Source organism: Chelon labrosus (assembly GCF_963514085.1).
Source record: "Chelon labrosus genome assembly, chromosome: 21".
In the NCBI taxonomy this organism is placed as follows: Eukaryota; Metazoa; Chordata; class Actinopteri; order Mugiliformes; family Mugilidae; genus Chelon; species Chelon labrosus.
This window is the reverse complement of record NC_140354.1, coordinates 1089782-1116357: the sequence shown is the minus strand read 5'-3', so window position 1 is coordinate 1116357 and position 26576 is coordinate 1089782. Positions and strand designations below refer to the sequence as shown.

The window sequence follows — 26576 nt, the reverse complement described above, 5'->3', positions numbered from 1 at the left end:
AAAGAGTCTAAAAAACAAGTCTAAATACAGCATTTACCTAACAGTTAGATATATGACCAGACATAGAAAACAGCATACAGACAAATTTTCCAACATTGTACAAGACAGGTTTCTCTTTCACAAGGTACTTGGATGGATCTGAGAGCCATTTTCTTGTGCATTCAGTTCATGTCCTACCATATGATTGAGAATAGCGACACTGGGTATTACAAGTTATATTACAAAATGAAATATAATTAGACATCATATTTACATTTTATTCGTCTTTCTTGCAGTTGGTTATAAATCCCGGACGTTAAAATCCATTACATTTTTTGTTTAGCAAAATTGTCTCTGCAGACATTACATAACTATAAACTCATATCCTCTCATCCTTGAATGCATATTTGGCTGTTAAATGCAGATCCACAATATTTGGTATAGTTTTCATTAAAATATTAAATATTTAGAAAAGATTAAAAGATGGTGTTTCATTTCATTCATGAAATTACAAATATGCCACAAAATGAAAATACTAAATTTCTTCTAACTCAAGGGATATAGAAAGAAAAATCTGTCATGATACAGTTGTATACATACTCATATTCAGCCACAGGCTCATATTTGTGCAAGAGTAGTCTTGTAAATCATGACAATAACAGTCTTGAGATAAACCTATACAGCTCTGCTCTGTTCCAAACTGCATGCAGGCCTTTCTGCACTGAGGTGTTGTTGAGGCAACTTCCTCATATGGCCTGCTTTAATGCCTCAAATTGGGACAGTGGGCTGTCACTCTTGTGAACAGGATTATGCCATGCAGACAACATTCTTGGAAGGAGCACAACGTCTCAGACAGAAGAAGTGTTCAGTCTTCAGGCTACACCTGGAAGTCAGTCCCGAAGTGTCGGATCTGGGCCTCAGTCATAGACAGATAGGCGGTCCGCATACTGGGTGAATACTGCAGAAAAAAAATCAAATGAAAAACACAATTTAGCACATTTGCATTTAACCAACAGTCTCTCAATAATTTCACGAGAATGGAAATCTAAATCTATAGAAAGCTCCTTTGATAATGAGCTGCTCATTTATCAGCAGGTTGTGGTACGAGGGATGGTACTTGAGTGTCGTGCAGCGTTAAAAAGCAGGGAGGAGAATATGGAGGGCATAAATAAAGGTCACACTCACAGGTAATACAGTCTGTGGGTAAAACAATGCCAGAAAGCCAAAGCTGAGGTACTGTATGGAGCTTAAAGAGGTTCTCTGGGTTATAGGTTAAAACACTCTGCATAGCAAACATTGTTACAGAGGAAAGGAGTGGAATGAAAATAAATTAAAACAAATTAGTGACAAATAAGTTAACAGACAACTTACGGTTATTAAAAGTCTTAGTCAAATAAGGTAAAAAGAAAAAAGAGAGGGTAAGTTACAAAACAATAGCTAACAACCAGCATTTAGACAACTTATAGGAAAAACGCTTACACATAAACATGAGAAAAATGCATTGAAAAGCTGATTCTCAAGAAAACAACATTTTTCTCTGTGTAGCTCCTTGTAGTATGCAGTATTCTACAAACACATTTTCCAAAGTTTTAAGTATCTCCATTACTTGAATAGGTAAAGAACACATGACCCAGATAAAAATGTGTCTGGCAGAGGCGAAGTAAATTTTTAAACAATGGTCGACAGTCTCTTTCTCCTTAAAAGGTGTTTTAAGTCATCACTATGCTGTGGCAAGCACTGAGTCAGCCACGCAAGCAGAAATCATGAGAAAAATAAGAAAAAAAGAAAAAAATAACAACAGAAACTTGTGGATTTACCAGTATTCTGTCTGTTTACTATTATCAAACTTTCGCGCAGCACACACTAATGAACTAAGAGATCAGAAGTAGACACCTGATGTGAGGGTGAGAAGGGAATATTGTCTTTATTTAGCATCACTCTCTTTAATGTGAGCCAAACCACTGTTTGACAGTATAATAACCAGAAATGCACTGATGGAAAAGATAAAGGGGTTTGTTCAGAACTGAGAGATAGTCTACAGAGACGAGACTGGGCTCAAATGAATGCACTTCAGTCAATGGCCAGCAGGGATCAGTCTTCCATCACTTGCAGAGCAACACAGCTCTTGTTAGTCAGTGTTGACAGTGTGAGTCTGTGTACAGTGTATAACCATATGCTCATGTTGAATGTTTCCTGTTAGTGCTGCAGCAGTCATTAGTGCCATCACCGCCATCACACTAAGGACACTAGAGGCCCATAGGGCCAACGCACCGAGGGAGGCGGGGATCCTCTCCCTATCAGTGGAACGTTCTCATATCGAGGGGTCCCTCCGAACAGCATAGACTGATTCCTGTGACGCAAAGGGAAAGAGATCGTTAGAGATGAAACACACAAATACAAAAATGCCATGGAATGCTACTGATCTTACATGTATTCTGGGGGTGGCATGACATTAGAGGCAGACTGAGGAGGTGGATGAAGGCTGGCTTGGCTTCCAAGGCTGCTGGTAAAGCTACAGAAACTATGTGTGTTAGACCTTCTGGGGTTATAGGATATCTGCCGCGCTTGGGGGTTGAATGGGTCCTCCTCATCTATGTCGTCGTACTCTTTTTCCCTGGATCAAAGTTGTCCACCCACACACACAGACAGAAAGACAGAAACAGAGAGAGTGCTTCCGTTAGCACTTTCCAAGGAGTGCACTGTTGTACAGTATGTAATGGGGTAAGGGGGTCGCTTTGAACTGACCTGCTGCCTATTAGTGTCCACACTCGGAAAATTGCACACAGCATGGCAGAGAGTGCACAGGCAGCCAGAACAGAAAACAAAGAGAGGTAGAGGAGCCCTTCCACTCCATCATAGCACACACCCATGAGGGCATCCAGGTAGTCCTAGAGAATGGACACAGATATGTGTATGAAACAACCATTTGAGGCTTAGAGAAAAACATGACATTGCAATACTGATGTACCCTTACAAAAATGCTTATATATGATCGACTCTCAAAGTCAAAGGCAACAGGAGTCAGTCAGTTTTCAGGCAGCATGTGTCTAAGAGAGATAAGGTGTCCTAGGATTGCTGGTGGTACAAGGAATTTAAAAGAACACCAGGCAGAGATGCCAAAATGCAGACACTCATGTAAGGAGCAACCTTCATTCAGCTATGATAACAGAGAATGCATTTTCCAGATGGTTTCTTTGCTTGTTATATTGTAAGTTATTCTTTGACACAACAGTCTACAAATGTCTCTGGCATGCGTGTTGTAACTGTTGTGGTAACTGTTATTGAGGTACTGAGTAACCTTAAGTGAATTAGAGCATTCTGACTTTTAAGTTAAATACTGTAGTATATTTTGGGAATACACTCTCCCCTACCTATCCACCAATGTACAATCCAACTGAGACTGTGAGCTTTCAGCCAAAGCTTGGACCCACAACCATCTACCCCAAGTTTTTCTGCAAGGCCCCCCTTTGTAGTTGAAAATACTTTGGATTTCTGAAGAAATCATCTGGCTTGTGCTTATGCTCCGGATGTGCCATCTCCAAGTGCGTCTTAACTTGTTCGGTTCCAAACTGTCAGAAGCATACTGTATATTTTTAGACACGCAACACACTGTGGTCTCTCCTCGTTACCCGCCGTTGTACTGGTGAAACCGAGGGCGACATATGCCTCATCACATTTTCTTTTCTTTGCTCTGGAAGTCGTGTTTTGAGTTGATGAAGATTCATCCTTGGCTGCGTGTCTAGCCGGAAACCCTCTCCATGGTATGCTGGCAGCGCCAACCACTGCTCTACCCTCTGCATTTCTCTATGCAGTTAGTAGTTGTACTATCACTATCAAAGGGAGGCTATCCGAAAGACACTTATCTTCTTATGTGGCAATCACAGCGACAAGGATGACTTACTTCAGTGCAGAGAAATCTTCTTCATTTCATTACAGGATCAAACACGGACAAAGTAATTTCTCAAAAGCTTGAGTTTGTACATATTGCACATATGTGTGTGTATGAAAATGTTGAAAAGAAGTCAAGTTGGTCCTTTAAGTGGTTTTGAACTATGCTACAAAGAGGCCATATTAAAAGGTATCCCGGTCAGAATCTGACCTTACCTTATGTAGCCCACGGCAGTCCAGGAAGGCTGTTAGCTGGTGTACACTGAACTCAGTGGAGTTTAACAGTCGCTGGATTCCCAAAAGGTCTCTCTGTATAATAACGTTTGAAAATGGAGTGAATGATATACACCTTTACACAGCTCGGTGTAATATGCTGTCACCCAGCCACTTACCTCAGCAGAGGGGAAGATAGGCAAAGAGAACCTCAGCAAGCCCTGTATCTGGATCTGCATGGTGGTCAGAGAACGCTGGCAGGTAGTCAAAGACTGTGAAAACACAATCACCCGCCAGACCATACGCAGAGACATCCATCACAAACAATGAGAGGATCTTATTAAGAGTGTTGTCTGGGAGCGGTATGTCAACAAGCAATTTGGTGTTAATCTGGATTAATAATGCGCTTAACAGTGGATACATTTCTTTCCAGACAGACAGGCCCAGATTATCCTTTACCAGTAAGCATTTCACCCACCACTGTTCCTCCTCCTGTTAATGCTACCAATACCAAGCACACACAAAGGGGCAATATTTTTAGGGCATCAGAGAAACTACCATCTATACCTACTTAACAATCATCAGTTTAATCCATAAATGCGTACTGTGATTAAGCACGTGGGTTTTAATAATTACTGGTCATGGATTTATCTTCAAAGTCAAAGTCATGATGTCATTCGGATTCTGAACCACTATTTTACCACTTCTCACATCAAGATAGTTTAAAATATCAATATAAATAGATACATATTGCAACAAGTTACTTTACCAAAGACAAATTACAGAAAAAGGTTACATTGTGGAAAAGGTTTAAATTCATTTCATGATCTGATAAATATGTGCAATAACACATTCCACATCACAATACACTTTGAAATATCAATATACTGTAGATAGATACATGTAGCAAAACATTGATATGTGCATATAGTCATTTACAAAAACGGAGACAGATCCAATTCTAAGTTTAGGCCAGGGTATTGATTAGCTTTTAGAGTATAAATCCAAAAGGATTCTCTCTGCAACAGTTTTTTTAGTCTATCCCCCCCTCTTGGTGATATTTTAACATGTTCTATCCAAGCAACTATCCAAGAACAAGCAACCACCAATACCCTATAGCTCTACATTACAAAGAGGCGAACCATGGAAGTAGCGACACTCTAAAAATCTTTGGGATAGAACATGTTAAAATATCACCAAGAGGGGGGGATAGACTAAAAAAACTGTTGCAGAGAGAATCCTTTTGGATTTATACTCTAAAAGCTAATCAATACCCTGGCCTAAACTTAGAATTGGATCTGTCTCCGTTTTTGTAAATGACTATATGCACATATCAATGTTTTGCTACATGTATCTATCTACAGTATATTGATATTTCAAAGTGTATTGTGATGTGGAATGTGTTATTGCACATATTTATCAGATCATGAAATGAATTTAAACCTTTTCCACAATGTAACCTTTTTCTGTAATTTGTCTTTGGTAAAGTAACTTGTTGCAATATGTATCTATTTATATTGATATTTTAAACTATCTTGATGTGAGAAGTGGTAAAATATTGAAAATGTGACTTGTCTTATTTAAAGCAACTTGTTGTAATTGCTCTCTGACAGGCGACACCTGGGCAGATGAGCACCTGTGCTTCTAGGTCATGTGACCACATGCAGATATACAGCATGCAGTCTACAGACTGCCATTTTGAATTTGCCCTGAAGAAGGCCACAGAGGCCGAAACATGTTGGCATTTTTAATGGATAGCCAAGTTTAAATAAAGGCTTTTTAATTTATATTCCTTGTGAGTGCCTCAGAATTAATTTATTTGGGAAACATTTTTTGATCTCCACGCTGAAGAGCACCAAAGGAATACAATATAACAGAGGAACACCCAAGTAGCACTCCTAGAAACTCGCTTGTGGAACTATACAAATATAGTTCACAAAATGTGGGACGCACACCCCTCCTCATCTTAAAAGTAATTGTGTGGTCATCTTAAAAATAGATCTGAACAGCAGTAGTTTTTGGTGTCATTGTGTGATCTGTGTCATTTCTGTAGTTGTTTTGGGTCATTTAAATTAATCTGCATTTCAATCAGATTCACCGTGTCACCGATCAGCCACAACATTAAAACCTCTGACAGGAAAAATGAATAAAATTGACCATCTTGTGACAATTCAATGTTCTATTGGGAAACATTTGGACCTGACATTCATGTGGGTGTTACTTAGACATGTACCATCCACCTAGACCAGACCAGGCACCCCCACCCCATAGCAATGACACTCCTTGATGACAGCAGCCATCCCCTGCAGGATGCAGCCTGACACAGACACACACACACAAATGCTATAGGAACAACTCAAAAAACACGAAGAACAGCACAAGGTGTTGACCTGGCCTCCGAATTCTCTAGATCCCAAACTGATCAATTATCTGTGGGATGATCCACAGAGGACCCTCCCCTCAAGCCATAGGATCCAAAGGCCCCCACTAACAACACGCTGTTGCCAGACAGCACAGAACACCCTCAGAAAGCCCATGTCCATTCTCTGATGAGTCAGGCACAAGGGAGACCTACACAATGCGATCGGTGTGAGATAGATTAAATACTGAAATGAATCAGCACCACTTGGATGGACTACTGAATTTATGTGAAGAAAATTACCTCTTGGAAGGGGTTTGGTAGATTAGGACTGCAGAACAAATAATAGTGTGCAACATCTGCAAGGTGGAAGAAACAAGAAGATTAGCGTTGTGTCAGAACATTCAGAAAGAGAGGGAGCTGCTGCCTGTGCAATATCGATATCGATTTTTGTATCGATAATTTACCTGCACTGACGAAATCCTTGGTTTGGTTAACAATATATTTGTCTGGAGCAACACAGAAGTCACTAGTGCCCTGTAAGAAAACAACAACAAAAATAAATGGTAATCTTCCAACTATGCAAGACCAAAATGACTGTGGTATTTATTTAAGTCATGAACCAGATCCAAATACTTGTGCAGTAACTGAGCTAAACACTGAGAAGTTATTGATAAGTGGTCATTAAAATAAATAATTAGTCTTACAACATTTTAATCACCCCTTTACAGAAAATGGACACACATCTCAGCAGATGTAGGCTACAAGCAATAAACCATGAATGAATCAATGAGTTTTCAATCTCTTTAGCCACAAGAATGTGGTGGCTGAGAGAGTTCAACACACTGTTAGTTAAGCAAACACATGCCAATTGACAAAATGAAAACACATGAAATGTAAATACTCACAACACAACCATATGCCGAAGCACTGTATTAGGTTGCAAATACATAGGATTAAAGGGTGGAAATCATATTTTTATATTATTAATACTGGTGATCTGCAAATGAATTGCGTATGTTGTCAGATAAGTTGAACTGACAAGCTAAAAATAAGCAAAAAGCAGAATCTGATCTGTTAAAAATTAGCTGGTTTCCAACACCACTAATAGGTAGGAAACATCAACAACTCCCGAAGACATAAAGCTTTGAACAACAAGAGTGTCCCAGCCAGGTTCATCTCTCTTTGGAGTCCCCCATCTATTTGAACTACTCGCATCACGTTTCTGTATTTGTTGCATTGTTGTGAGAATTTGTAGCGCATATGTTGTCAAATTTATTTTAATTCGCTATTTTTTGCGCATTTACAAGCGTTTTCTTGAGTTGCATTGCGTTGAGCTCTCTTGGCCACCTTACAAGAACACAAAAACGTGACTATTGTAAAAGGCTAATAACAAATAAACGGAATATTTCGCAGTGTTAAAATTGATACATCAATAGAACTGCTGTGAAAAATCTAAGTTTCATAAAGTCCCATTCCTATATCCACTGCTTTTATCGTGGTAAGAAGAAGAAGAAGAAGCATCTTTCCGCAGCCTGTCACTGTCGAGCACAGCTCAAAGGAAGTGATGATCAAGAAAGAAATCTCTGACATTATACTAGCCGGGAAATTTTGTCTTTTGCTCGGTCTCATCAAATATGTATACGGTATTTTCTAGGACAGCACCCTCCTCTACTTTCCTTTCAAAAGGCATCCTGTTTTTGCACATGTAGTTTTTTTAATAAGGATGTGAAAGTGCAGAAAGTGCACCAGTTTTGAATACTGCCCCACATTCCACTTCACAAACCATGTTCTTTAATAAACAACTTTGGGAAGAGGACTAGCCTATCTAGTAATAACCAGTCAGGGACAGTTATTGAGCAAGTTGACCTCAGCTCACCTGAGATGTAACGGTCCGACAGTGAGCAATATACACACACACAAGCTTTACTCAACTATTCCGGATTGGGCCTGGCCTGTAAGGTCAGGGGTTTCAGTGTAGGCTCATGTTCAGCTACGGTATAATGAGCTGAGCTAAGCCATAGGCACTGTCCAAGAAATTGGTCATTTGGCTTTACAGCTGCAGGCAATCTCACCAAGAAACACAGCAGATGCCTGCAATTCACACCAGTGCAGTTAACTTCAGGTTAAAATCAGCTACTGCCCCATCTGTCTCGCCCCCGGCTCAATTTAAAACAGCTGTCCAGATGTCAAATCCTGTGGGATAATTCCACATTATATAGTGAGGTTTCTGTACGACAGGCAGCGAGATCAAATGAAGGATAAAGTGGACATGAGGGATGGAGGACTGGAAGCAAGGGGTTATTTTTTCACCCCAGACAGCACCCTTAATACAAATACCATTAAACACACTAAGCCCACAGGCGCTGAACACATGATGTACATGTAAGAACAGAAAACAATCTGTCACAAACAAGGAGGCCTGACAGAAAAATAAAACTGTGCACAACGACAGAGGAAATTTAAAAACCAGAGCTAGTATTAAAAGCTAGAAAGGTCTTTGTTTTTGTGTGTTTTTTTTGTAGGGACAACTGCTGAGGAACCTGCTAGACCTTGCATGAAGATCCGATCTGGGCAATCTGATCACAAGTGACCAGCTCTAGGTACGTGTCTTCAGACCTGGCATTAACATGTTACTCCAAATCCATCTCCAGATCCGGTCTCTGTCAACTTCACTACGCAAGGCTCCATATACTTCATCATAATTGCATCAATAAAAAACACACTCTGGTACTCATATTAAACACTTTCATTTGTAAATTCTTACTTACAGTTTTTTATATTATAGATAGTTTACAGCTACAAGGTTAGAATATTTTAAAAGGCTGTCATCTATACTAGCAGTTGTGTGTTTTTTTCTGAATGAAAAAGGCAAAACTCAGCTGATGCAGGGGCACCCCTGTTGAGTATAGGCGGTCTGTAATGCGACTCAGGACACATGGCGTTCACACTACCAAAAGAATGGGGACGCATGTGGACACATGTCCACCTCCAACTGTGGTCAGAGATTGGATCTCTCAGCTGCGATCTCAAAGTGTCTTGGAGGTGTTCACACCTATCTTTTACACGATCAGATCTTAATGCAAGGCAACAGGCAGCAGGCCCTAAGACTAGGGATGTGGAATCAGCTTTACGGCATGTCTAACACAAACAAGGAGGCCTGACAGAGAAATGAAACGGTGCACAACAACACAGCGAGCAATTAAAGATACAAACATCTTCATCTTTGTTTTTATTGTGGGGATAATTGCTGAGGAACCCAAGCCTAAGGATGTCTGACCTCAGAAAAGAGCCTACTGTAAACTCAACAGAAACAGACATGTTTTAAGCAGCAGGCAAGAAACACCACAGCCCCACAAGCTGTCAATGTGGGGCTGTGGTGTTTCTTGCCTGAGTGTGTCTGATATTCTTTTCCTTTCATTTCAATGTGACAGGATTTTAAAGAAAAATAGATTTAAAAAATGCACACAGTTACTCACCACAGCTGCAGAAATGCCACCGCCTAGTGAAGCCCAGCTCAGGATCAAAGACAGTGCAACAAAAACCATGATCCTGAAGGAAAACAACAAATATTATTGTAGAGGTGGGGTTGATGCAGACTAAGAGAGATGAAGAAAATCAGATATGTCAGTTTACCTTTGTACAAGTGAGCTTCAAGTGCCTGTTTTAACAAGATTATCTTAAAAAACCTGTACTGAATGCAGTTGTTTTTTCATGTTGCATTATAGATCAGTCACTACAACTTTTTGAGATTTAGAGAGATGGTTCAGTAAAGGCCTCACAGAGTCACAACTACAAGTAACTTACAAGTAAATACAATACTACTTGCAGTCTAAGGACTCTAAGGTCATTTCTCTAAGCTGGATTCCAGTAGCAGCATTTTAATTGGATAAACCTTCTGTCAGTCATTATTTAATAGCTATCACCACTTCAAACCGTCACCGTCCAACAGCTGCTGTGTACTGCTGCCAGTAGCTCAGCAGCATGTAGCTTTGTCAGCCTCTTGTTTTATCAGACACCTTTTGTCTCAAAAGATTATTACCCATTATCCACAATTTCTTAGTGAACAGGGCCTATGAGCACAAGTTGGATAAACCGAGTATAAAGAGACAGAACGCCCCCTTGATGGTTGTAAAGAGGCTGAAATGGGCTTCTCTTCTCGACTCACTCCTTGGACGTTCTTGAAAGCATCAATAAAGTAGCCTGAGAGCACTTTATAATTAGTTAAGGGAGCAGACTCATCCTACTCAGGAGATCAATAGGCATTAGTGAGACGCAGCAGAGAGGGAGGAGCGATCCTGAGCATCATCTGCTACCGGTGCCGTGTAGACAGCACTAAATTGTTCAAACGAGATAGGAAGTCCTGATTGTGGATTTGCTTGTCGGACATCAGTGTTGGTTTCAATTACTGGCTCTAATTTACGAAAACAACACAGAGTCCTTCTATTTCATTCAGAGCTTTGGAATTTAAACTTCTTCAATCAATTAGTGTGGTTGAGCCTATTCTAGAGTAAGGTCGTCTTAAACTGCAGGTGGAAATAAAAGGTCAATCACTGAGCAGAGGAAGAGGACCAATACCTTTGATGCTGCTATTTCATGATGGTACGATATGATTTTTGATGTGGAGTGACCTGTTTGATGCCAAGAAGGCTGACTCCGGCCCCTGTGTCTGCTGTCTGTGAGCAGATGCCATTGGGAACAAAGAGGTACCACAAGACGAAAAAATGCCCCCCTTATGAAGAGCAAATCCCAGCTCATATACACTTATGTTACATACGTGACAAGCAGACAATGAGACTGTTTGGCCATCCCTAAGCACATCGCCAAGCAGATTACCAGATCCAGGATCAGCAACAGCAGATAAGCCAACCATCTACAAGACAGGAAAATGAAGGATCAGCATAACAACTGCACATTATGCAGTTTCACTTCACATACATGTACAAGCCACAGGAAGTGCTGTTACAACATATGCTCAGGACTGAATGTGTCGGATCTGAGAGTGTCATATATCAAGATTCTTGTCTCCTTGTTAGCACCCATCTGTATCAGGTTTTTGTATCAGCTTCTTGGCTTAATAATTTAACGCCACAAATCCATAGACATTAAATTTTCATATTCGTTTGAAAATGTCTTTCAAAGGAGTGGTCAGCACACAGCCTGAAGTGAGTGGTCTGTGTTCTTGCCATCCAAACACTTGGGAATTCTTATGACTCATTCTTAAGTCCCGACAGCATAGTAAAATTACAGCAACGGTAAAAACACAGATGTGCAGGATGTCATACAATCAGGCCCCAAGTCCCAATATTTGGACATGGACTGGCTGTGGTGGACTCTGTGGTGCAGCACAGACATGGATACACATGTGGACCAAGGTCAGCAGATAATATGATTCACTCCAGAGGTATTCTTTTGCTCACAGAAGAAGGCATGTAAATGGAGCAAATACAGCAAATACAGGAGACTTCCCTTTTCTTTACTTGCATTAAAAAGTACTGCAGATGTGTTTCTCTGAGGGCATGGACAATACATAATGATCTAATGTAGGAAAACATAATGATACTTTTTTTTTGTAGTTTGCTTTGGTCAAATAACACTGGATTCCCAGTACCATTTGCTTATTAATCAATAAAACCCTGATGCAGTCTGTTTATAGACCAGTGGCGATATGAAATTCAATCAAGACCCATGGGACTGGTGCCAGACAACAGGAGCCCAAACGATCTGGTGTCAGAACAAAAAGAACACAGTATTCAATGTCATTTGGGAATATGTAGGCATTCAATTGATATTGGGAATATATTTAGAAGGACTCATTACCGTAGCTGATACACTAAGAGAGAGTGTGCATCATAACGAGTAAATAAAGTGGCGCTTTTAACCATTTTGCTGCACATGCTGTAAAACATCCACATGTTCATACTGTACATGTCAAAAAAGTTTCTTTGGCTTTAATCATATGTGAAATGTGGCAAACATATACATTTGAACATGTTTTTTATCAGCGGAATTAAACTGAAGTCAGGCAGAGGAACTAATAGAATAGGGCTTTGAGAACTTTGTAATTTGCTTCGACCAGATCTCAATGATATCTATGATAGGAGTCATGGGATGAGTATCATAAAATAGTTTAATTTGTAAAATGATCTGTAGAGACAAGCATCCAGATAAGCCCTGGTACCCGCTTAACTCACACAAATCTATCACCTTTTCGTTCAAATTTACTGCAATCCTTAGGGGATGGCAGCACGATGAAATGTTATGTGTTCAAAAATACAACAAGCTACAAAAATCGGAATATGCCCTAAAATTAGCATTCCCCTCTAAAGTTAATACTGGATATTTTATTAATTTAGACAACTGAATATTGGGTTTGCTATTTTTCAGTGTTTACCTAATTTAATTTTTGGTCTCTTGATGCGTTTTCACAGAATAGATCTTAAAATGAGAATGTCAAAATAATAACTTCAATGAACGTGAGCAATAGTCGGCAGGTAAGGAGATAATTTATGGTCTAATACACATGCAAAGAATTCTGTGATGACGATAAATAGTAGAGCTCAAAATGCAAGATAGGAAATAACCCCAATTGCAGCTTTAATTTAAGCAGCAAACTGAGAAAAATTGCTTTTCCTGCTTGTGTTCCAGAGGAGGGATCAATAAAATCCCATCTCCATTTGTGTCTGCCCTGGATAACTTATATTACACATTTTAATGTTTACTTCATCCATATACATGAAATAAAATAATGCTCACCAACACATGGGAGATGTTCAGGCTCCACCTACCTGTAATACTCAATAAAGGCTGTTTGGTCTGCAATGGCTGCCAAGTTAACATTGGCTTTGTTTATGTCTGGCAAAGCCGTCAGCTCACGGATGACATTGTTGACCATCAGCTGCATGTAGCGCAGAGCTTGGAGGTAGTCAGACCTCGCAGCAAAGATCTCATCAAGTCGTCCCAGGTGCTGTTTGAATCCAGTTTCTACACTGCCCAGAGATCCTGCAACCTAAAAAATAAACAACAAGGGTATGGGGTGGAGGCAGAATTAAACAGGCTGAAAAAGGAGCATTCTCTCATGAAAAGGATAACTCAACCGTGTGTTTTAGTTAGATAAACAGTTTAAGAGTGTAATACTGATAACAGTACCAGTGAGACCTGTTATCACAAGGGTCTTTGATAGTGAGAACGGAGTGGGAGGACACATGATGGAATAGAGTAAATATATTTTACTCTTTCATAGCATTACTACAACTAGAAACAAGCTAGTTCTGTACACCAGTGTTGACAGGGACAACCTGAGAATCAAGGCTACCATAGCATGATCCTAATCTACACATCTTATATTAAAGTATGCATATTTAAAATGACTAATTACTTTTTAATGTCACCCAAGAGCTTACTAAGAGACTGTTTATTCTTATACTATAGAAATGCACCACAAAGAAGACAGACACGTATCTCTGTCTCCATGACACTCTGAAATTCTCTCTCTAAAAATAAAACCCACGATTAGATTTTATTGAGTCGATACTCCTAATGGTTTGTAAGTAACACCCCAGAAAGAGTGTTCATGTGGAGATGAGGCGAAGATACATGCCCATCCTCTCTAGCAATCTCACAGGCTAGAGTATGTGATTACCAGTAAACAGCTCTCCCTCCTCCTCTCTTTGTTCATCATCCCTCACAGTTCCTGACACAACGCCTCAAATCTTATCTGCACACCAGCCTGCCTGACTGTGAGAAATGGGATCCATCAGTTGGCTGCTCTGGGTGATCCACATTTCCCTAATCTGAACTGTCCCATTTTCCCTTTAAATGGATTAAAGCTTTTACTGAAAGGGGGTCACAAGGAGGGTTCTCCATATTGGACAGGCCTGTAAAATGAGTACAACTGATTTTAGAAACAGTCCTCAAAATGCAGATTTTACAAGCAACTGGCCCGGACTGTACTTAATGCATAAATTACAGTTATACATAGAAAAAAAGAGTAGGAGAGACATTTAAGGGAACTTGTTCCAAGAATCACAAGTTGCTTTCACTTTCAAAATAAAAGAGGTAAATGTTACTGCAAGAGCTACTTCTCATCCATTATTTCTTGCCCATATAAAGATGAAGCTCCTCAAAAGTGAAGACAAAGTAGAGCTCCCCCTGGTGTCTACGTCATAAACTCCACCCTCCACCCCCTCCGTGTTAGTGGATGGGACTTGGGCCAAACTAAAACACTAAAATACACATCAAATAATTTTTTTCAAGGATGGTTTCTGTCATAGTTAGGCTATTTGACGCTATAGAAACAGGATTTGACAGATTGGCGACTACCAGTTGCTATGCCAACCACTCCGCAAAGCGTCCCGTGGGCCGGTGAAAGTTGAAAAACAAAAATGTAAAAAATAAGTACAGTGTATAATCCAACATTTCCTTGTAACTGGTGGAGGTAGAGCAGAGTGCAGTATTAATCAAGCGAAAACATGAGTGAGTCTGGCCAGAGGTGCGGTCGGGTCATCAATAACGCGGCTCCTCGTGGCTCCACTCTCGGACAGCGCTGCACAGACTCTGGCTCCAAACTCGCAAGATGGCGTCGCGAATATCCCCGGGAAAATAGTGTCAGTTCGGCTCATGTAAGGGAGTAGCGACACATTGTCCATATTTATATACAATCTATGATCTTGCCGCATTGAGGAGCCATAATATTGCTACCTGAACACTGAAAATAAGGCTGAAACCCAGAATGCGCAAAGCAATTAGAAGCCCACTCAAACATCAAAGGGATACTGGTCCTCCTCATCAATCTTATGAATTTCATGATAATCCCTAGTAGAGTTTTATGACAAGAAGGGCATTTAAACAGCCGTCAGGAAAGCCAAACAGGTAACCTGATGAAGATTCAGTTGCTCTTGTTCCTATTTACTCTACTTGATTAGTCTGATATTAATCCAGTATGTGAAACAAAATAAAGGAAATGTCTTCAAGGCTTCAAATTAAAGCAAATTAATGAAGCAATTACTTTAAAGCCAAGTTAACAGAAACATAAATGTTTTTTATTATTTTGCAGACCAGTAATGGAGAAATTAGTGTCCATCTCAAGACTAAACACAGACTAAAGCAGCTTTAACTTTATAGAAGAGAATAGCCCTCTCTAAGGGGAATTTATAACAGAGGGTATGATTATTGATGTAAGAAATCCTCTGCTTCTCTCGGGAACATATATGCTTCTCACACAGTCATAGAATACTGTAAATCCTGCTCTAGGATCAAATCAATAGCATGATACCTCAGAGGAAGGGAGGATACTCAGAGTTGAACCTCATTTGGGGCACCAGACCAGAGCAAGACACTGAACCGTAAGCTAGCAGGTAAATGTGACGTTGTGACTTTAAAATGCTTTAACTGTCGATAGGAAGAAAAGCACTATATTAATGCAAGGCCATGTATCATTGTTGTTCCAGCATGTATCAGTTCATTTAGACTGAACAGGTTCCAAGTTGTCCATTAAATTGACATAATAAACATTTAACATTTATGGATCTACTGGTCTTTTTTACAGGACTGCAAATCATGACTCAGACTATTGTATCACACTAATAAATGTGTGAGGCACTGAATCTAAATCGGCTCTCTCTTCTCTCATGTACAGTGTTATTCAGTACACACTGAACAATGAACACTAATCTGTTTGTGTCCATACATGGATACAATATGCACACATTGAGCATTTTAAGTGGACGTGTGATACTGACATGGCTATGCACACACACACACTCGCGCACAGTACAGATCATGAGTCTAAGTGAGCCGGGAAGAGGAAAGGCTTAACATCCATTAATGCACTGCAGATGGGAGTTAATCCTCTTCTTGCTCATTGCGATTATTGCTTCTTACAAGGCCTTGTTCTTCCTCCTGTGCTCTCGTTCCTCATTCCTAACCCTCCTCCCCTCTAAGCCTCCCAAATAACTTCCATGAATGCAGGTCAGGAGTTGTACAGAAATAATCCCTATTTACAAATCCGGAGAGAACAGTCACCTCAATTCCTTCACTGTGTTAAAAAGTGGATACAGACCCCCTACAGTGAGGTGCAGCTTTGAGACAGATGCACACCCCATTAATAGATGTAGATGTGAAACTGCGTTTCCTCTAAGTTAAGTGAGACAGCGAGCCATGACAGCGTCATTGCTGGTCATATAAGTAGCACGGGGGAAGCAATCATTCACAGGAAAATGAGTGTTCACATTTTAGGAACCAGCTATAACTAAAAAAATATAAATAAAAACGTTCCAGAGTCACATTTGATGTTTTTACAACATTTGAATTTTACAACTGTAGATTGTAGAGCAGAGCTTGGCAGGCTTCTCTCACCAGATTGTTGATGCCTCCTAACGTGTGATTGGCATTGTAGAGCGAGTAGGTCAGCTGGTACACTCCATCGTTGGCCTCGCTGTTCCCATAGAAACCCACTCCGACTGCAGAACTGTGAAAAGTAGGGATTCAGAATGTGAAGTAATAAACACAATTAATTTGTGGGGTATCATCGCACTGCTTCGTGAGCTTGGACTGTATTAAAGGGAAACTAAAATAAAGAAATGTCCTTCTTCATTTGACAAAAAAAAAAAAAAAAATAACGTTTTATATTCGTCCTAATGTTTCACGTCTCGGAATACTTTTCGTCCAATTCTGCTTACAATCTTCAGTTTTTATTCGTGCATCACACACAAAGCGCTTCACAAAAAAAGGACAGTGTACAAGAGTGTATGAAAACAAAGTATACTTTAGATTCGGTGTGCAATTAAAAGCAGAGCTTAACACAAAACTCTTTAGTATTTAGTTTTTAGAACTAGGCCAAAGACAAGGTAAAGAAATACATTTTATAATTATTTAAAACTTATTTAGTTTTGCTCTCTCTTGTCCTCTGAGGTAAACACACCAAACCTCTATTTCTAACAGTGAGTTTGACTTTGTCATACAGTTCATGGTTATATCCACATTAGAATTCTCTTTGACATCTGAAAATGTATCCAAGTGGAATACACAGAATCCCCATTTCTCACATTCGGGCAATCTTTTGAGACTGTGGCTGAGCCTCTGGAAAGAGAAGGATTAATGCCCTATCCCCCCACACCCAGTGTACTCCTGCAGCCAACAGTCTACAGTAACATGAGCAATGATATCATATCACCATGCATGATTGCATTTAGGTCATTTTCACACAACTGGCTGGAGGTTTTTTTTGGGTGAAGGGGCTACAGCATGAAATCAGGTATGGGTTGTTGTTTTTGGGATTCATCATGCACACACATATACAACTACGCACTGGTTTACTCTCACCATGACTCATACACTGAGGAGTTTTAATACCGCCTGTGCTTCAAAACTAAAACTCACACAAGCAAACAGTCAGGCAGACATTTGACCAGGCACACATCCACCACAGTGAGACAAAGGGAAGTAGAAGGTAATTACACTGATATGGCATTTGAATGTATTTTACAATTACGTGTTGCATAATGAGCATTCAATGACCTAAACTTTCATGTAATAATCTTAACATGAACATGCATTTAGCTATTTTACAGAACTGGTATTTACTTCTGCATAGATTGTTCACATATAAAGGAGCAGTGGCTGTCTAGCCTTCATTCAGCCTATCTTTTCATCTGCTTATGTTGCAATTTTAGCATCTACGAGAAGAGAAAACAAAAGGTTATTGTGTACTAGAATAGCAAACGGATATATCAAGTACATCAGTAGGGAAGGAAATAGAACCTCCTGCTGGGCCAAAAATAAACACTGGACAGACCGAGTAATTTTACATTGCATTCAACATTAAAATGGTTCTGCTGCTGTAATTATCATAAATATAATTAAAATACCACCGCCTGTTTGTTTTCCAATGAGCAAGTTCCTTTTGATTATAATTAGGGGTACTGGGGGCACACTCAGTTTAATCCAGCTTGATAAAAACAGATAAGCACACAAACAAAACACACACATTTTTATGAATCAAACTCCGTGGATATGATGATAAAATTAATGCATTTAGCTGTTTAAATAAACTAAACAATCCTGGAACACACTTTTCAAGACATCTGTGTTCCAGCTGACATGGTGACATGGAGTCTAAACGCTTCATTAACCCCGTGGCCAACCTAGTGACACATCAATGTCAATAAAGACCTACTAATGTCCCAGTCATTAGTTAAGACAACATAAGGGAGTTTAGTCTCAAAGCAAACTTTAGCCTTTTCTGTGGCTGTGGAAAAGGCTCTCTGTAGCAGCTACAGGTGACAAAAGAAACTATCACAATAGAGAATAGGACAAAAGAATACAGTGTGTGTACTCCAGGATATTTAATGTCTTTATTCCTCCAAGGACAGATCTGTTCACAGACAGGATGGCAACCGAACAAGTGTACCTTAGCATTCAAATGGTTTCCTGAGAATGCTGAAAAAAACAAGCCTCCGAGGTACTGCTGATCTTATCTTACCGTGCCTGTGTGTGACATTTCACCAGCATAGCAGCTGCTCGTCCATTAAGGGCTCCTGTCAGAACTGTCAATAACTAATTATTGTCACTGAAACACACACTGCTATGCAGAAGTGAGTGTTTGCACAACTATTACTACATAATACTGTACCAAACGTCTATTGCAATAATGCACCTTTACATTCCTTCTTATATTATTATTTTTTTTACGGTGTACATTGTACATTGGGCAAATCTCATACTGAATTTGCACAATGACAGAAAAATGAAATGTAGCATGTTCAGCTCAAATATGAACAAGAAAGCGCAGATACTGTAAATGTATTCTGTGGTAACAAGCATATTGCATATACACTGATTCGGCATAACATTAAGACCACCTTCCTATTATTGTGTAGGTCTCCCTTGTGCCTCTAAAACAGTTATGACTCATCAGAGAATGGACATGGGCCTTCTGATGGCGTCCTGTGGTGTCTAGCACCCTTGTACTGTTTTTCATGTTTTTTTAGTTGTTCCTAAACCGTTTTTTTGTGTATGAGTATCTGCGTCAGGCTGCATGCTGCTGGGGATGGCTGCTGCCATTAAGGAGTGTCATTGCTATGGGGTCTGGGTTGTGTGCCTGGTCTGGTCTAGGTGGGTGGTACATGTCTAAGTAACATCCACATGAATGCCAGGTCCAAAAGTTTCCCAGCAGAACACTGAATTGTCAAAAGATGGTCAGTGTTATTTCACTAGTCAGTGGCTTTAACGTTATGCCTCATCGATGTACAATACAGTGCATTTGAGTTAACAGAGACTGACACAGGAATAATAGATTTTTGGAATATTAGATTTTTTTCTATTTAACTTACTCCATTCATTCTCCTGGGGCCAAGAATAATCATTGATAGAAGCAAAGCAGCTCTTAAATCCATTTTGTTTGAGTTCTACAAGGTAAATCACTCCTACCTGAATGAACAATTCTCCAACCTGCCTATGATTCCTCTTACATTTTCAAACTGTCATGTAACATCATCAGTTTGTATCATAAGATTCCACATGTACACTTTAGTCAGATATGTGTATCTATGACAGATGTATGTTTATCTTGCTGTTCTCTTCTCTTCTCTCTTTGCTGTTCTCTTCTCTCTTTCTTCTGTCTGTACCCGGCTGGCCTTAGGCAGATGGGTCCCTCCATATGAGCTGGGTTCTGCTCGAGGTTTCTTCCTGTTAAAAGGGAGTTTTTCCTTGCCACCGTTGCCTTCAGGCTTGCTCTGGGGGTTTCAGGCCGGGTTTTTGTAAAGCGTCTTGAGACGATTTGTATTGTTATTGACGCTATATAAATAAAATTGAATTGAATTGAATTGTTATGTTCTTAAATATTAAACTGAACATGAATGGAGTGATCATGACGAACAAATAGATCTTTTTTAAATGACATGTAGTACAAGGAACTGTATATCTTCCTCTTTTGTTTAGTTATAGGCTAAACACACCAACAGCTATCATAACTGGGTTCAGACATCATATAACATCAGCATGACCTGAATTCTGAGCCAGTTCCTTCATTCAAGCAGTGATGCTTAAAGAGAAGAAGCGAGCCAGCTTCCTGACATCTTCCCATCAGATCCTCACCCCCACTGTGAGGGTTGGCGCACTGCTATTCACACGCTTACTGTGTAGGCGGCCAGCTACATAGTTCTGTGCTTACTTGACTACAGAGGAACTGCATCAACACACATACACCCTGAAGGATTAATTGATGAAGAGATGACTGCTGCTGGGCTGAGTAACGTGAATCCTAATTAGAGGCTGAGCTGGACCTCTTCAACTATCTGCACGGGCCAAAAAGCTCAGCTCCCTCTAACTCAGGTTCTCTTCCCAGTTCTCTGTCCTCCCCACCCAGAACACTGACGCCGTGGGACCAGTTTTATGCTTTCTTCATTGGTCATTTTCATCAGTGTGTTGTTCAGGTTGCTGCAGCTCAAAACTACATTGCTATCCTCTGCTGTCACTTGTGTGGCCTCTAAGCTTGGGGCTTGTGGCTTTCACCACAGCTTACATGATGAATAGATTTATGTCCTGACAGACAATGACCTAATATCTGGCTCCGTGTGTCTTAGGGCCTGTTCAGACCTTGCATGAAGATCCAATCTGGGCAATCAGATCAAGTAAAATGCAGGTGTGAACACCCCCAGGACGCATTGAGATCGCATTTGAGAGATCGAGATCCAATAGGTGGTCTGAGCCGAAGTCATGACACACACACATAAAACAGCTGTTCTTGGTTCTAGAGCAGCAGAAATTCATTAGAGACAGTAGCTCTTAAAATATTTTACTGCACCTCACATGATGCCAGGGTTTATTTGCATTCAGAGTGTGAAACTGAGATCACATCTGGAGACGCATGTTAATGTTCTGAACACACGTACCTAAAGCTGGCCACTTGCGATCAGATCTGGTCAGGTCTGAACAGGCCCTAAGTTTTTTTTCCCCAACAAATCAGGTAGGAGCTGCTGAATGCACCCATATTTGGGGTTGTCTGGACCACACTGTCACTGAGCACCACAGATCATCTGTCTGCGACAGCCAAGGAAGTATTGATTCAAGAGGAAACGCCCTGCAGCTGCTGCTGCCACTGTAACTTTATGTGCACCAGCTCACCTACCTAACAAAAGGAGCTTATGTCAGTAGCACAATGGGAGGCTCAGAACTTGCTCAATCGTGAGAAAGCAATAACAAACATTTTTAATACAACCCCTTCTATGGCCTCATTGTCCACAATGTTCTCACTTAGACACATTTTCCACACACACAGAGGCTAACCTCCACAAACCCACAAGGTGTGGCACCTGCAGTCTGGTCAGCTCCTTACATTTTCACAAGGAATTCCCATATCAACTATACACTGCTGACCATCACTTATTAACCACCTCCTTCATCAGGGCTAGTCAGTGGGGATCTTTCAGAGCCCTGCTCAACATGCCAACGGTTGTTATCCATGAACACATCAATGTCAAGACTAACTACAAATGGTTACACCGATTTACTGTGTCATGGAAATGGTCATGTTGTCTCAGATGGAGACAATGGTCCTGGCCTCAAAATTGGTAAAGTTACTAGAAGAGAAACTATCACTAAGTGTGTGTATAGAAATGTATGCTTCTTTGCACTTTCTCAGTAATGTATGTGTCAAAATGGTGCTGGAGCCACTATGCATAGAGTTTATCAGGGTATGATTTTGCCTGGATGATCAGATCGTTGCCCATACACTGACACTTGTGCAGCCTGTAAAGGCATGCCTTCTGAAGAAAGGCAACACAAACCACACTGGTGAACATCCAGGGATTGGACATCAACATTGTGGGTGGCTATAAATACCTGGGTTTTCACCTTTTACGCTGTGGTCTGCTGGTGTGGCGAAGGCAGAGACAGGGGGAAAAAAGACTAGGCAAACTATTCAAGAGGGCCAGCTCCATCCTGGGCTGTCCTCTGGACTCAGTGGAGCAGGCGGGGGAGAGGAGGTTGTCTGCCAAACTGTCAAACATCAAGAACAACCCCTCTCACCCTCTGTATGAGACAGCTGGGACTAGGTAGCTCCTTCAGCCTGAGACTGCTGCATCCACTGTGCAAGAAGGAACGCTTCCGGAGCTCCAATGTCCCTTCAGCAGTCAGACTCTTTAACGTCAGCATTTCTTAGCACTGCTGCTGAGCTTCTTTTCTTGGACGTACAAAGAACATAATACATCTGTATATACCAACTCATCCCTGTCATTACCTCATGTCATCATCATCTGTCATCACCTCATGTCATTTTGGTGCAATACTTGGTGCAACTCCTTTTGGAGTTTGTCTTTACTCATAATATTCATGAATGTTTTATTTCCTCTTTATGTACAGTATATTCAGCGTCCTTACCACTTCAACCCTCAATTAACACAAGTTGGGTTTTTTTTCAACTTTTTGGTTAGCTACTTAAACATGATGCAATATGTAAATATTTTTTATACCTTAATATATTTACTTTTATACGGATTCTCTTGTCTTACCTTATTCTATTTTTTGTATTTTGCACTGTTGTTCCCTAATATGTTAATTTCCCTAGGGGGGTAAATAAAGTCCTAACTTATCTTATCTTATCTTGTAATAAGAACAGACAACAGGACAGCAGGACGTGTATCAATATTAAGCACATTAAAAAAGAAAAATGCTGTTAAAATGATATGTGGAAGGACCAGAATTACTGCAGCTTCAATTTAAATCTAACCTGTGTTATAAAGCTTCTTCAATCTCATACTCATTTATGTCTAGATTATTTAATTGGATGCTGTATGGGAAACTTTATCTGCTGAACTCAATACCATGTGAACAAGCTTCTACACAGAGAGATTTCTGAGCAGAGACGAACGTACGGATATACCAGAGTTTCCTTGCTAAATAGCATCATGCCTCGTCACTTAGCATTACAACAGCTTCATGTGCTGTACTGTAGCTGTGGGTTGGTATGGATTGCAAGATCTAACAAAGTTAAAGACCAACACTGTCACAAGTTTAAGTGGATCTGTACGCAAATTCAATCAAGCATCCTAGGGACCTATTTGTTCCTTCTTATTTCTGCCAGGACAATTTTTTTCATATGCAAAAGTACAACTATATTTGACGGCAGAGGACAGGAAGTCCAGGAGTTTTACAGTTACAGTTTTTACAGGGGTGTACAGTTCATTAAACTATGGGAAGTAGCAGTCCCATTACAAAAGCAATTAGATGACTGATCCCAAAAACACTATCGAATACCATTGGAAGAGATACTTGAACCTTGCGTTACAAACAGGTTCAGCACAGCTGCACATTATCTTACCTTACCTTATCTGAAGAAACTAACAATCCCGGCAGTATCATAAAAGTCTGCATAAAACAAACACCCAGCAGATCCAAATCGTTTGACTTGGAACTTAACTTCAGCAGTTTTGTTCAGCAGTCCCATGCTTTAGTAATGGGAGGCAACGCATTACTAATCCAACATTAGCTATACTTAAAAAAACAATGTCAACAGTTTACAGTTTCAACTCACCATATGATGAGGCCTGTAATAACTGCAGCCCAGGTGATACAGCAGGTGTCCGGCCTTTTGGTGTCCTCATCTATGTCTTTGCAGCAGCAGCACAAGCACACCAGGTACACTGCTAGAATGAGCAGGCTCAGACCAAGACCCACTGCACCAACACAGGCTAGAAATGCCAGAGACTGTGGTAGAAGAGTGAACAGGAGAAAGGTGTAATCTGTTAGTCATTTTTAATTGAAGTAGATTTAGGGTTTTTCATTCAGTGGAATGTATACACGAATATCTGTAAAGAGGCAAAGAGCTGCTTCATAAGGTCAAAGGACGTCAGACCAGCTGACCCCACCAACTGAAATGTTGTCTGCCTGAGGGGAAACAACCCGCACGTATCAAACAACACTCGTGTGTGGAGATATGCCTGAGGTTAGTGTGAAGCCATCTCCTCCATAGCATCAACATTATCTGTTGACAGCAAAGAGGACTGACAACAGAGATGTAGGTGGTCTTGGGGCAAAAACAGCTCACAGAGAAAGAACACAGCTTTTTCTGCTGTGTGCCAGAGCAGAACTTGGACTGTGGCTTGGGGGAGGGAGGGAGGGCATCATGTGACACAATGGCTTTCATTTAGTCTTGTGATTTCTAAGTGTACAAAATATCTCAGGCCTAGATGATGGAGAGAAACAGAAGAGCATTGATGAAGGGAAATATGCTGAAATAACTTGTTTTCAGAACATGTTGTACATGAAACACAATGCAATAAGTACTTCTATTTACTTCAGATTATTCTGGAAATTTTACATGTTCAGCCTGTGGAACAGAAGTATCAAGACTGGAGTGTTTCTCATTGCTAGGAAGGGTTGCAACTGAGCTCTTGGTTAGTTTAAAAACAATCCAGAGGAACGCATGACTTTGATTTTACTTGCAAACTATTGCACAAGTCCTCAGGACATCAAACTGTCAACTTTAATGTTAGCGACTGATTCTTTTATTTGGAAGGCACCAACCCTGAATTAAATTATACTGCATATTATATTTGCACAATGAAGCCCTTCATTGTTCAAACTTATGTTTCAAGTAACATTTGAGGCAATTTTAGGCAATTAGTAGTTTAAAAGGAGATCATAAGATATTCGACCTGAGGCAGACTGACTTAAAAGTGGAAGAGGGTGCAGTAATGAACACTAGACCAGTAACATTTACAAACTAAAATCTAAAATGATCAAGTTTGCCCAACCAAGAAATTTCAATGCAACCATACAGACAGACATTTTGCCAGCTGAGTTGCCTCACCTTAACTTGCACCGTCCTAATCCAGTAATGATTAATTGTTGGTTTTTGGGGGACATTACTGATGAGCCAAGATTTGTTGTGTGTAGAGTCCATGATGTTTTTAAATCAGAGTGGAATTTCTTTATTTCATTAAAACTCAGTTCAGGCTATTCATACACGCAATGCTGCTTGTTCATCTTGCTCGTTTAATTTTCCGCTCCATTGTTTTGTAATCAGACATGCAGGCACACTGACTTCTATTGGGTGCAACGCCATGACATTGGTGACAGCTGCATGAGAGGGAGAAAAAAGGGCAGAAAGGACAGAAATTTACAATGTCATGGTCATTGACCATACTGTTAGTGGTCTTTAATCTTTCCAAAGGGCTGTTTAAAATAGGCTTAAGTGTGCCTGTCTAATTTAATTACACAGTAAGCAGCAAGCCTTGGGAAAAATGTCTGCAGCTGTTCTTCCCCTTTTGCTAAAAGAAAGAATATTTGAAAGAATATATAATATATATATATATATATATATATATATATATATATATGCTTTTGTCAGGCTATCATATTTTATCCCCAATGCTGGTCCACTGTCAATCACCACCCCTTAACGTGGTATTTACATTCACCCCACTGACTATGTAAATTTACTATGGGGGTTCTCACATTTCAAATGTCACTTTGTGGAAATGAGAAAACACAACAGCTCCAACAGGAAACGTGTTTTAAGGTTTAAGAATAACAAGTCATTGCTTTGTTTTTGTTCTTTTTACTTAGCCGGAAACTGCATGAGTCCAATAAAATACTGTTGGCTTTAATAGATGAGAGTGTTACATCACATTAAAGGGTAAAATAAAAAAATAAAAAAAGTGTATTATTCAAAGAAATATACCGCCAATAAATGCTGAACCTTTTTGTTACCATCAAAATACAGTGGTTAATACAGGTCATGTGTTATCATGTGATAACGGCAGGATAGAACGGGTGACTTCCTGATATTGGAACGAAATATTTTAAGGATCTACACTAATGCATTTCAGAGTAAGAAAGACATCACTGCACACCACAGTCAGTCTGAAAGTGTTTTGTTTAACTGTAAATTACACAGGTTTTAAGTATGTTCAGAACTGTTTTCCAAAGTAAGTGGTCCATAACGGCACACGCTTTTCTGGAAAGGTTCTTTTGCAGACACGTGCGCTTTTACGCATACATGACCAACCTGCTGATAGTTCGCCTCCTCTGGTTTGAAAGTGCTGTCCACCGACTGGAAAAAGAAATTGAAGTGAGGGAAATTGTGCAGCCAGTATGTCCACCATGGAGCAACATAATCCAGCCTCGCGGTGGCCAT

The 26576-nt window shown here is 40.1% G+C and overlaps 1 protein-coding gene across 1 annotated transcript; it reads right to left on the bottom strand.

The window, feature by feature from the left end:
* Positions 1 to 511: 511 nt before the first annotated feature.
* On the bottom strand, positions 512 to 26576 carry ttyh2l (tweety homolog 2, like; the record flags this gene model as incomplete). Its single annotated transcript, XM_084570593.1, has 14 exons — positions 512 to 937; positions 2251 to 2329; positions 2408 to 2593; positions 2725 to 2867; positions 4084 to 4176; positions 4260 to 4352; positions 6743 to 6798; positions 6907 to 6976; positions 9919 to 9991; positions 11217 to 11312; positions 13228 to 13448; positions 16796 to 16907; positions 23970 to 24142; positions 26448 to 26576. 14 exons carry the CDS (start codon positions 26574 to 26576, stop codon positions 857 to 859), a joined length of 1605 nt encoding a protein of 534 aa, XP_084426719.1. The 3' UTR covers positions 512 to 856.